Source organism: Miscanthus floridulus, chromosome 5 (genome assembly GCF_019320115.1).
Source record: "Miscanthus floridulus cultivar M001 chromosome 5, ASM1932011v1, whole genome shotgun sequence".
NCBI classification, from domain to species: domain Eukaryota; kingdom Viridiplantae; phylum Streptophyta; class Magnoliopsida; order Poales; family Poaceae; genus Miscanthus; species Miscanthus floridulus.
The window spans coordinates 119,198,900-119,211,021 of record NC_089584.1 but is presented as its reverse complement, the minus strand read 5'-3'; the positions used below and the strand labels follow the sequence as shown (position 1 = coordinate 119,211,021).

The 12,122-nt window shown below is 50.1% G+C and overlaps 1 protein-coding gene across 1 annotated transcript; it reads right to left on the bottom strand.

Moving 5' to 3' along the window:
• Positions 1 to 7,912: 7,912 nt before the first annotated feature.
• LOC136453278 (uncharacterized) lies at positions 7,913 to 11,132 on the bottom strand. The gene is made up of 3 exons (XM_066453853.1): positions 9,886 to 11,132; positions 8,886 to 9,773; positions 7,913 to 8,764 (listed from the first exon to the last, which is right to left on the bottom strand). Exons 1-3 carry the CDS (start codon positions 10,987 to 10,989, stop codon positions 8,726 to 8,728), a joined length of 2,031 nt encoding a protein of 676 aa, XP_066309950.1. The 5' UTR covers positions 10,990 to 11,132; the 3' UTR covers positions 7,913 to 8,725.
• Between the last annotated feature and the right edge of the window lie 990 nt (positions 11,133 to 12,122).

Below are 12,122 nucleotides of genomic sequence, written 5' to 3'. Positions count from 1 at the left end.
AGCAGCTGGAGAGCACATTCGCCCGTATCTATCCTATTTACCAGGGCTAACAGATCTGATCAGACAGACAGGGTTGTATGTTCCATCTTGGGTTCGACAGTTCTATGCTACTCTTTGGATTGACCCCTAGCATAGGTTCATACACTTTGCATTCGGAGGCAGAGACTACCGGCTGATGAGCACTAGGGTCAGGGAGATACTTAGACTTCAGGAGCAGCCTATCAGGTTACATGAGGTTTGCCATGGACAGACAACGCCTCCCAGATGCCCTCATGGTGGTATGATTCCCCCTACGGACTTGGTTCGTCACTGTTTCAAAGAGCCTTTTGGCGAGGGGTCGCGGAGGAACCCTAGTGATCTCACTCCCACTGCTCGCGTGATTGAGGCTATCATGAGGAGGACTTTACTTCTAAGGATGGGATATAGAGAGGGGTTGACTCGTATTTAGCTATGGCTTCTCAACTCTCTGATGCAGCAGACAGTTTTTGATATTTGGGATCTTCTTCTATTAGAGATGGAGGACACTATAGCTGAGGGCTTCAGAGGTCACAGGCAGCTACCCTATACTCACTGGATCACATTCCTTATCCATAGAGCCGTTACAGTTAGGTCGCCTGAGATGATTGCTGAGTACAGTGGTGCCACTATAGAGTTTCCTGCTTATAACCTGACTCAGATGATCCGCCACAGTACACCACAGGCACCTAGCTAGTCGCGCCATCCTCTAGAGGTGCCAGAGACTGCAGCCCAGCATGATGATATTATCAGGGGTATTACAGCTATAGAGGAGCAGCTTGCTCAGTAAGAGGGGTTGGTCACTAGCGAGCCCAGTGACAGTTCTCATGATGACTACCAGCCCATTCCTCAGATGCCTCCACGACGACATGATGCTGAGGCCGGTAGCTCCAGTTCAGCGCCACCTGCCCCATAGATAGACCCCGCTCTTCTTGCTATACTTGAGCGGATGAGACAGGACCAGGCACGACAGGCTCAGGAGACAGCTGCTACCTTTGCTCAGTTCCAGACTCGACAGGATGAGTTCCAGTGACAGCAGCTAGTTATTCAGCAGCAGACACAGGCTTTACAGCAGCAACAGCAGGCCATGCATCAGCAGCAGATCCACATGCAGCAGCAGCTTCTTGGATTCATGTAGCATGTAGTGACAGCGATTGGGGCCCCACCACCATAGGCTTCGCCCCAGCTTGGTCAGCCTACCACCACTTCGATGACTCCAGTGTTACAACCTAGTGGGCTTTAGAGTCAGGGACAGGCACCAACATAGTATGCTTCACCGATAGAGCAGGTGTCCCAGTGGTTCGCTTCGCCAGTGGTAGCCCCATAATTCACACCTCTTCAAACGGGCTTCACACCAGCACAGACGTCGTCGCTGCTAGTGCCAGACACTTCAGTCTCTAGGAGTCTTAGAGCCTCCTTCAGTGAGTTGACAGGGCAGCCCACTCCTCCATACCTGCATGTTCCAGGTCCTTCTATATCTGCACCTATCATAGCAACTACAGAGACGCTCCCCTCCTCTGTGGCATCATCAGAGCCAGCTGCTTTAGTCATACCAGCACAGCCTACAATAGCACTAGTTCCTGATCCGACCCAGACTGCTTCAGCATCACTTCCAGCTACAGAGGGTTAGACAGCTCAGAGTTCAGGATCAGATGATGATGGCACCTAGTTCCACCTCGCTCCTCATACCTCAGCGCCCGGCTCGTCCGCTGTAGCCCCACCGACCGACCCTTAGGTTTTGGTGTTTGACGCTAAATGGGGAGAGGGTTCGAGTATGTTAGGCTTAGGGGGAGCTTAGTTATTATATTAGCTTATCTATTACATTTGGAGTTTTTATGTGTGTGATACATTATGCATTCATGTTTACTACTATATTTATGTGACAGTGATATCTACGTGATCGTGATATATGACATATGTGCTCTCTACTTCGAACTCTTTATATGTCATATCACTTGTGCTATACTCATTTGCTCTTGCTTCCTCATTTTTACTCCGATGCAAATGAGCTTTATTACTTGTACTCATGCCTATTTCATATCTTTTGAGTACATCATGTTGGCTTGGGTCATATAAGCTTGCCTAACATTTTTGTTCTTATTGCCAAAAGCTTATATGAACTAAGCATATTAGAAACCTCACCTCTTTCACATACTCGAGGTAGTATTGTCATCAATCACCAAAAAGGGGGAGATTGAAAGCATCTAGGCCCCTAGTTGGGTTTCGGTGATTAATGACAATACGCGATTACTGTGACTAACGTGTGTTTTGCAGAAACAATTAAGTTAGGTCACGGTAATGGAGATCGAAGGGGCAATCAAGGTTGTCATGCCCCTACGATGGAAATCGTTTTAATTTTCAAAGGATGGACGACAAGGTTAAGGATGGACTAGTTCTAAGTGTCGATTGGAGTTGGAGACACTTAGAGTAGTTTAGGACTTTGTTTTTTTCCTTTGGACGTACTATTAAGGGGGGTATGAATGGGTAGCTTGACCTAGGTGAGTCTAGTGAGTTAGGTGTGGTGCACACTTGTTAAAACTAGCACTAGGTAGCTCCACAACAGCCCTTTGATCCAATGGAGCAAACTTCATTCACATATGATCGAGAGTTGGAAGTGAATGGAGGGTCAAATACAGACTGGACGCTGGCTCCGGTGTGACCGGATGCTGGCTCAGGGTCCGGTCAGTTCATTTGACCAAGGTGAAAGCGTCTAGAAGTGACCGGATGCTGCAAGGTCAAGCCACCGAACGCTGAGGGCAGCGTCCGGTCGACTCTAGTAAGGTCCTAGAGAGGGAGAATCCTGATCGGACGTGTCCGGTCAATGCTGACCGGATGCTGATCAAGTTCCGGTTACTAAACAGATGCTGCTCAGCAAGTGACCGAACGCTAGGGGTCCAGAGTCCGGTCGACATTAGTATGGTTCCTATGAGGGGAAAACGTGACCGGACGCATTCGGTCAACACTTAACCACTGGAGTTCGAGGTGTACTGACCAGTGCGTCCGGTCAACATGACCGAAGCGTCCAGTCACCCCACAGAGGCACATAACGGTTCGTTTTTCAGTTGGTGTTATAAATACAACCTCCACTCGTGTGTGGGGGTACTTTTGCTCATTCCAACAGCTGAGAAACACCTTAGAGAGTGTCAAGAAGAGCAAGGTCCTAGTGAGGTGATTGAGATTTGAGAATCCCAAAGAGAGCCCTCATTAGTGAAGATCAAGAGTAGCAAAGTATGCATCCACCGTTCTCATTAGGCTTGTCATAGTCAAGTGAGAGTTCATGCTTGTTACTCTTGGTGATCGCCATCACCTAGACGGCTTGGTGGTGATTGGGAGCTTGGTGATTATCCAGAGAGCTTGTGGATGACCCAACTCAAGTTGTGAGCGGTTGTGGGTGATTCACCGCGACGGAGTGTCAAAGAATCAACCCGTAGAGAGCACTTGATCCTTGCACTGCGTGGGTGCTCCAACGAGGACTAGTGGGGAGTGGTGACTCTCCGATACCTTGGCAAAACATCGCCGTGTTCCTCCTTCTCTATTTACTTTGAGCATTTACTTTGAGCAATTCAATTCTTGTCTTTACATTCATAGAATTGCCATGCTAGAGTAGGATTGGAACTTAGGTTGCAAGTCTTTTATGCAGTAAAACAATTAGAAACACTTTCTAGGCACAAGGGGTTAATTAGGCTAACCATCAGATTTAATTATTGCAAAGAAATTTAGAATTAGCCCAATTCACCCCCCCTCTTGGGCATCTTGATCCTTTCAATGAGCCAGCCCAGAAGAGGAGGAAGACGGCGTGTGCTGCTCCCATCAAACTGGGCGGCATCTCGCTTGGCGAAGATCAGACCAGCCGAACGCGAAGGACCACTGTGTTCGACTGGTCTAATGACGACGAAGTTCCGATGGATCCTCCACCGAGCATGAAGGAGCCTCCACATAGCACTCCCACGGGGGAATCAATCAAGGGGAGGCAAAGAAGTCCCTGAGCCGCTGACGAGGGAAGTCTCCGAGCAGCGGACGAGGGAAATTCCCACACAACAGACGACGGGAGTCCCTACAGGGCAAACGATGGGAGTCCTCGAGCAATAGGCGGAGGCAAACCCGGAGCAGTAGGTGGAGAGGGCCCTAGAGCGTCAGGCAGAACAGAGGTCGACTATGGAGGAGCCGAGACCTTCTCTGCAGAGTACGGGAGTCAACCCCACGATTGCGCCTGGGGGCTCGGGCAGACACCGCCGGTTCAAGAAATTGAACTGGCAGACCAAACCGTAAGTATCCTTGTCTTGGAGTGAATTTGCTATAGTTTCTTAACTTTTGTGATGATTGACGAGCTGACTTGATGCAGAGCAAGGCGTACGACGGATCTAGTCCCGCCCATCGAGACTGACGAGCAGCCGAAGGCTGGCTCTGGGACGGAGGGAATGCCAGCAGACCCCATCCTGGAGTCCCCGGGTGCTCGTCGGCACGCGGGGGAGCCAATTGCCGCTGTTGGCGGACTTGGCAGTGGCGAACAGCTGCCGTCGACGGCGAACGAGTCAGCGACTGCACCCTCGGCAACGGGAGGCACCGTCGGGTCCTCTAGAGTAGAAACTGTAGTTACCAGCGTCGCACCGGAATCTAGAGCGGAGAATCTTGCGGTGCCGAAGGAGCAGACGACTCTCCCTGAGGCGTCGGAGGGCATGGTCGGACCCGCTATCCGGCCATCGAGCCCCCAGGTGGTGCCTCCGGCTGTAGCAGAGGAGGACGAGGTGGAGGAGATCGAGCGTGAGGAACCTCGACCCCAAGCTGTCTGAATCCTCCGAAAGCGCGGCGATGACATAGTAATTGTCGAAGAGGAAGACACCACCACAGAGTTTAGGAGACTGGATACCGCCTTGCTAGGGTGACGAAGCAGATCAAGGTTAGTATTGCGTCTGGAATGCTCCTCTTTGATGTTGGGAGTTGGATTTTAACATTGTCATTGTGCATTTGCAAGAGATAACTCGAACTGCCGAGCAGCGCCGGCAGCTGATAAAGAGGATGGAGCCCCTCGCCGAGGAGAACGAAAAACTCAAAGAGGCGGTGAACATCTCAGAGAGAAACATCCAGAGGGCCTGGCGCGAACGAGACCTTGCAGAGTCCAACGCGCGGGACCTGGAATACCAGAGGGGGGTCCTGTCCGAGCAACTAGCGGCTACGTCCGAGCAACTGCAGAGCCAGTCCGAGCAGCTGGCTGCTGTCTCCGAACAACTGAAGAGTGCCTCCAAGCAGTTGGAACAGAAATCCAAAGAGCTCAGAAGTGTATCCGAGCAGAAAGCAGGTACAGTATATCGGCGAATGCACTTGGCATTGCTTAACAGCTATATTTTTTGTGGTAACTGTTGCGCTTGTAGAGCAAGATGCGAAGCTCGGCCAACTGCGTCAGGCCGTCGAACAACTTCGACAGGAGAAGGCGAAGGAGTCTGAGCGAGCAGACAAACTGGCCGAGGAGCTAAAAGGTGAATACCTCCTGGTCGGAATTATTGTGGAAGTAGTTTCCTTGTATGATGGAACATTGTAACGCTTGCAGGCTACCGTCATAAAGCCAAGGCACAATTTGATGTGCTGGTGTAGGAGGCCAGGACCCAAAGGGATAACTTCGACGTTGTAGTCGCCGCAATTAAACCGGTGCTTGACTGCGTCGACCTGGAACCGGGTATTCATCTCGACAGCAGGCGGCAACGTTCGGACACCATCATCCAGAGGTGCAAGGCAGCATGGGAGAACTTCAAGAGCTTCAACCACGACGTCGTTGTGTCCGTCGCTACTCACGCCCTTGTGGTGGTTCGGTCCCATTACCCAACCATCGACCTTCAGGCGATAGGGGGTGGGTTCGCCAAAGGACTGAGCGATGTGGAGACCCAGCAGTTGGAGGATCAGGTGGAGGACGCAGCGAAGAAGCTGGCCGGCGATATAGATCTGTTCGATGAGACGGACGGTGATGGTGGAGCTCGGTGATCTGTTCAGAGATTGTCATCTGTAATATCTTGACAGTGTAGTTAGAACGCGCGAAAGCACGAAAAACAATTATGTATGTGAGGAATGTTACAAGGTGCATGTGTATGCAGTTTGCTTGTATTTTCGGCAAAAAAGAATCCTCGTAGTGTTGACCATGACGTATTTATATGGAGTATAAGTAGAGTCCGAGCAGTTAGTTCGATACTGACCCCTATGGCCTCAGCTAGCCCATAGTCCATAACATCGAGTGCGGAGCCCATGCACGTATAGGAGGAACAGGCGTGACCAAGGAACCGCAGCCGACCACTCATAACGCAGAGCGCGGACTCGTAGCACGTGTAGGTAGAGATCGAAGACTGGGTCTTCTCCATAGAGAACAGAGCGAAACATATGCTGCTCGGCGAATGTTGAAATAACTTGGAGATATAGGTAGTATAAACGGCGTCCAAGCAATTAGTTTTGTGCTGAGCTCTCGGTCTTGGCTAGCCCAAAGTCCATAACGTCGAGCGCGGAGCCCGTAGACGTGTAGGATGAATAGACGTGACCAAGGAATCACAGCCGATCACCCATAACGCAGAGCGCGGAGCCCGTGACCAAGGTACCTCAGTTCAGTTGTTGGGTTATTGAAAATTGGGGACATGAAATGGTCATGCCGTTGGCTCTGAGGAATTCTAAAACTCATAGACTATTTTTTTCAAAATATTTGGCAGTATCTACGGGCTTGGTTCTATGAATGCTGCTATTTTTCACATTACATGTTCTTGTTGATCCCTTTATACTTATGAAAAGTAACTTACAGGATACACGTAACAATAGTTCAGATTATTTCTTTACCGAGGTGCTCTCTAGATTATTTTATACCTTTGTCCTCTCTTGTTGCACAAATGATTTACCTGCATATAGGCGATGTGCTTCCCACCCCTCAACTCAGTTAATTCTTTGCTTTATGTTATTTCCTGATTACATTTCAACGGCATTGGCATCAACCTGGTACATGCGCTCCTATTTTTGTCCAATTGAATCTTCAGGTTACATGAGCCTACATATTAACTTAAATATAGATCAGTACAAAATTTCTTCCATTATTTTTCGTATCCTAATAAGATGTACCTTTAAGTTATATATTTATTATGCTTTATCACTAGAAAAATGTATTGGCTGCAATGACATGTTCCCAGCAGACTATGGTGATCATGAAAATGACGCACATCTATCTGACTCCACAGGTATGGCTAAAATAAATCTAAACAGTATATCATCTAAACAATTGATAGCCTCGGCACTCTACACCTCTTCTTTACTCCTCTACAGGTTATGTATCTGGATGCAGCCACCACATCGAGTGCATGTGCCGATCTTCCCTAAACACTCGCCACCTCTATCGTACACTTTAAATACTAGAGGTATTCATCCCTGACGTTTCAAACAACACAACAAGATACTGCCAGATGACAAGATCAGCATTACCATATCAACAACCTGAAGCTTTCCATGTATAATATACGTCCTCATGTGCACACCACTACCACTACCTATGCTGTTCCCTAATGTGCTCCGGCCATAAATTGTACAGTTAAGACGTTGCCAGGTCTGTACAATATATAACTATCAAATGAACTCTACATCCACCTTTCGCATGTAACATATGCATCCTGTAAGTCCAAACTTATTATATTCCCGTAGATATGTATGCAAATGAACCCTACCTTTATAAACCTGACGCGGCCTTCACTAGTATAATAAAAAAGACAAGTTCAGATAGAGCGCCTTACAGCGGACAGCTGAAAAAACAATCAACTAGGAACTTCAACACAACACAATAAAGACCACCTCCAGCTCCAGAACGACTAAAGCTGCCAACTCCAGCAGTATAGCACCTGTCTACACTTTTTTTTTTGTTTTTGATATAGGTTGTCCACAGAATTCATATTATGTTTACAGAGCACAAGAAAATATCTGTGTGAAACGACAAATAAAAAGGCCAGGAGTGTTCTAGTTGAACAGAACTACAATCCATTGTACAGTTGACCCTCATCCGATAGCCAAGTGTTGGGGTCATGCGTCAATTCATAAGGTTCTTCTGCTCATCACATGGCAACACTTTCTGGAGAACCTCTAAGGCTTTTACAGTTGGAACGTTGCTGCTGCTGCTATATAATCTTCCATCTCGATGCCAACCAACGACAAATGTAGCAAATAAAATTACTAGATACGATATGCTGAATAAACTTACTGTCAGACACAACTGATTACACACAAAATATGGCACTATATACAGTTCTATGATTCTATCAAGCACAGATATTGACATATCCAGGTGATACAGTTATGAATAGAAAATGTATCAGGAATGGAAGCCTAATCTGTTTTGATATTTTATTCTTTGGGATGCATTACACTTTGCAATAACTTAAGCTTTTTTTGGTATGAAGTACTATTACATGATTTTACTATGGGCAGTAAGGAAGAAAGCTGAAGTCACCCTGTATGAATATAAGATTTACACCAAACCTAAACCACCACCTACCAGATTGCCATGAAAAAACATACTGACCATAGTCCAGCAAACATGGCATGTGAATTCCAATTGCCAACATGGTAAGTGGCAAGTGACCACATCTGTAAAAAGAGGAGGCACATATGGGGAGCTCGTTGAGTGCCGGTGAAGTATATGACCCTGATAGCCTTCAAGGCATCAACACCGTGAATGGATAAATACTGGTTTTACAAGAAGACGTCATATCTCCGAATCCAATGAAGTTGTTTTTTCTACCACCTAAACAAATAAATTCACACATGCATATCAGCAATGGCTCCATGATGCGTGAGCATGTAAAAAAAACAAAAGAGAGTAAAACATAGAGATATATGCAGAGTAGAAGAAAGTTAATTCTTACATCTGCAAATCTTATTTGCCGTGGCCTGGAAGGTTTATGATCATTCTCCTTTGGTTGCATTGTGGCCCAGGGAGCCTGTTTCTTTGAGTGTACTTGAATTCCAAGAAAAGATGGCAGAGGTGGCTTATTCGTCACGGATGGCAAAATACGAGAAAGCCATGACTCTGAAGGTGATTTTGGGACAGGTAAAGGGAGCAGAGATTGCAATGGTATGGTTTCCTTTTTGGCAACATTATTGTCTTCCAAATGTTGTGGTAACTCATGACTAGCATCATGCTGCAAATCTTTTCCATCATCCAATGGAAATGTGGGTTCTCTACGTTCAGAGATCTTTTCGGTCAATGGATCATTGACTTGATCTTTCACAATCGAGTTCTTTCCAACTATCTTTTGCCTTCCAGGCTGAGAGTCATATATATTTGCATTCAAATCTGCCTTTGTATCCACAAGCACACCTAAGTGGCATGTGTCTGAATCAGTATCTCCATGGTGATCCATTGAATCTTCATGCACTGCTCCATCTGGTCCTGAGCTCATGGAATTTGATCCCTTAAAGCTACTATGATCTGATCCAACCAACGAGGTTCGATCATGGTCTCTCCCAAACGAAGCAGAACCATTGGTATTGCTCCTACATGCCTTATCATCCTTATCTCCTATTCCAGACGACCCATTTGGTTTACTTGACGGTGACATCACAGCATAGCTGCGATATGGAGACATGCCACCAGCTATGGAATGGTAATATGGTGAAGATCCATCCCCAGTCGGTGAATTGCTCGAGAAAGTAAGCTGATTCGACTCACTTGTCAGCTTGCTCCTGCCATCCTCGCCTTGACCAAGATACTTCTGCTCCAACTTATGCTTATACACATCCTCCCAGGATTGCTGCCACACAATAAATCCAGATGGTTAGAACAATCATTCCTAAGAACAAGCACAAGAAACACAAGTACAAAGCTGAATCCAACAAGCATGCAATGTGCGCAGGCATTACTACCCCGTTGGAATCACATCCCAGGTGCTTGTTCTGCGAGCTCCGGGCAAGCGGACTCTGCGCCATTTGGCCCCTGCCTTTGCATGGTAACTGCCAGCCTCTAACTTTCTTGCCGCGCTTCATTGAAGGCATTGGATTCAAGAGCAACAAGGAAGTTTTCACACATAGGCTAGGGAGCAAACCACACCCCTTGGCTGAAAACCCCCGGGTACTATGCACATCATAGTCCTCGTCATCCTCTTCATCCCCCTCTTCACGCTCTTCGTGTCTTCGATAGGCGCAGGACAAGTAATTGGGCGGCAGGTGCTGGTAAGGGAGCTGGACAGGCGCTCTCCTCATTCGACCCTGGCCATTGCCCGCGCCTGCCTTCACCGCAGCCGCGCGCGCATGCTCGCGGCCATCGTTGCCGGCGACGCCGGCCTTCCGAAAGGTGTACTGCGGGGAGCCCACGGCGACAGCCTGTGCGGCCGGCAGGAAGCGGTCCATCATGAAGCCCCGCGAGCCTGGCTCGGCGCCCTGTCCGGGGTCCGGAGCGCCGCTGAGGCCGCTGACGCTGCAGTTCATGGCAAAGGACTCGGTGCGGGAGAGCGTGTCGAGCGCGTCGGAGAACCTCTCCTCTTCCTCTTCATCTTCCACTTCGCCGTGCTGCTTCCGCAGCACCGCAGCCACCGGGAGCGCCTCGTGCTTCTTCACTACCTCGGTCGATTCCGCCGCCACCACAGCCTCGTCTTCCACCACCAGGTCCACCACCACCTTGCGCCATGCGGCGACAGTCCGGGAACCTTGGTGGTCGGCGACGCCACGAAGCGCCTGGAGATCGAGCTCCCCGAGGGCGTCGTGGTAGGGGCTGCCGCCGCCTATCTCCTTGCCCGGCCGCGGCGTCCAGGAAGTCTCCCGCGTGGGCGTCGGCGGCGCTGCGCGGCGGGTGCGGACGCTCTTGGGCTGGCCCGGGCGCTGCTCCCAGGCGAAGGGCACGGCGCCCGGGTGCCGCAGGGGCCCGGAGTTGAGGCCGGCCTTGTGCTGCGGCGGCGCGTCGGCCGGGCGGGACGAACGGAGCGGCGCGCCCAGGTCGATCCACTGGTTGCTGCCGCCACCCCCGTCACCCATCGCGCGATCTGCCCGCGTCGCCCGTAGGAGCGAGCTCGCTCGGGAGCCACGGAACGGAAAGGGGTTCGTGCCTCGCTTCGGCCGCCGGGAACGGGCCCGGGGAGCCGCCGGTCGCGAGCGTTGGAAGCGAGAGACGGAGAGAAGGATCTGTACCCCGCTGGCCACGCGACTGGCGCCGCCTTGCCGTGCTGCGGCCGATGGACCCAAATCATAGACTGCCCCGGAAGCTGCGACTGCGAGGCCCAGCCAGCGCGGAGTGACACGGTGCGGTGGGGCGGCGCCCGGTGCGGTGCGAGTGCCGCAGCCCGCTGGGTTAATGCTGCGCGTGCGGCGTGGGGATGGTGACTCGGGCGGGCGCGTGGGCACCGCGCGGGGTGCTCGCGCGCACGTGAAGACCAAGAGCCGACTCGGGGAGTGCGGGGAAAAAGTGCGAGACTTCCTGGGGGCGATCCGCCTAAAAAGGTGGTGCGCTCCGTCAACCAAGGTCTGGTCTTGTTGAGCAGGGGATTCGGTCGCCTAGGATACGAGATACAACACTGATGCTTACGTTTATTCGTTGCGAGAGTAAAACACCGTTCGATAAAAAATACCGTTGAAATAGTTAAAGCGAACAGGGCCACTGTAACTAATTTTCCATCCATCCAGGCTGCATTAGTAACAACTGCCCTCCCTTGAATTCCTAATCCACGATTCGTACTCGTCTCTATAAAGAACAACGGAGCAGCTGAGGTGCTCTTGCAGAGGAACAAACAAGTGAGCTCCACCGTACGGCCTGGGGAATGCGACAGACACGCGCGTCCACTGCCAACTGTTGGATCCGCTCCTCTTTCCGTGTCAGTTGTCACCCATGTCATGTAGTACGATTATGAGCCGCCATTGGTGATCGGCTTCTATCATGGCCTCGCGCCAATAATGCGAAAACTGCAGCAGCTAACGAAGTATAGGGATCAAGCTGTTACGAGATAAAAATCTAGCTGATAAGTCGGTAGCTGTGTCAGAGCAGATGCAATGTCGGCGTCGACTGCTCGTCTCCGTCATGGCATGCAGATCACGTCGAATCAGGTCATTTTCTTCGACAGCCAGCACGAGGACGATGGGGTGACCACGGAACAACTCGATCTGTGGTGAGTCCG

What these genes read in the sequence shown, in the direction of transcription:
- LOC136453278 (XM_066453853.1), bottom strand. Translation starts at nt 10,989, where the DNA reads ATGGGTGACGGGGGTGGCGGCAGCAACCAGTGGATCGACCTGGGCGCG. An exon ending in TGGGATGTGATTCCAACGGG is followed by an intron (nt 9,774 to 9,885) that starts GTAGTAATGCCT and finishes ATTGTGTGGCAG; the next exon opens with CAATCCTGGGAGGATGTGTA. An exon ending in GGCAAATAAGATTTGCAGAT is followed by an intron (nt 8,765 to 8,885) that starts GTAAGAATTAAC and finishes TTATTTGTTTAG; the next exon opens with GTGGTAGAAAAAACAACTTC.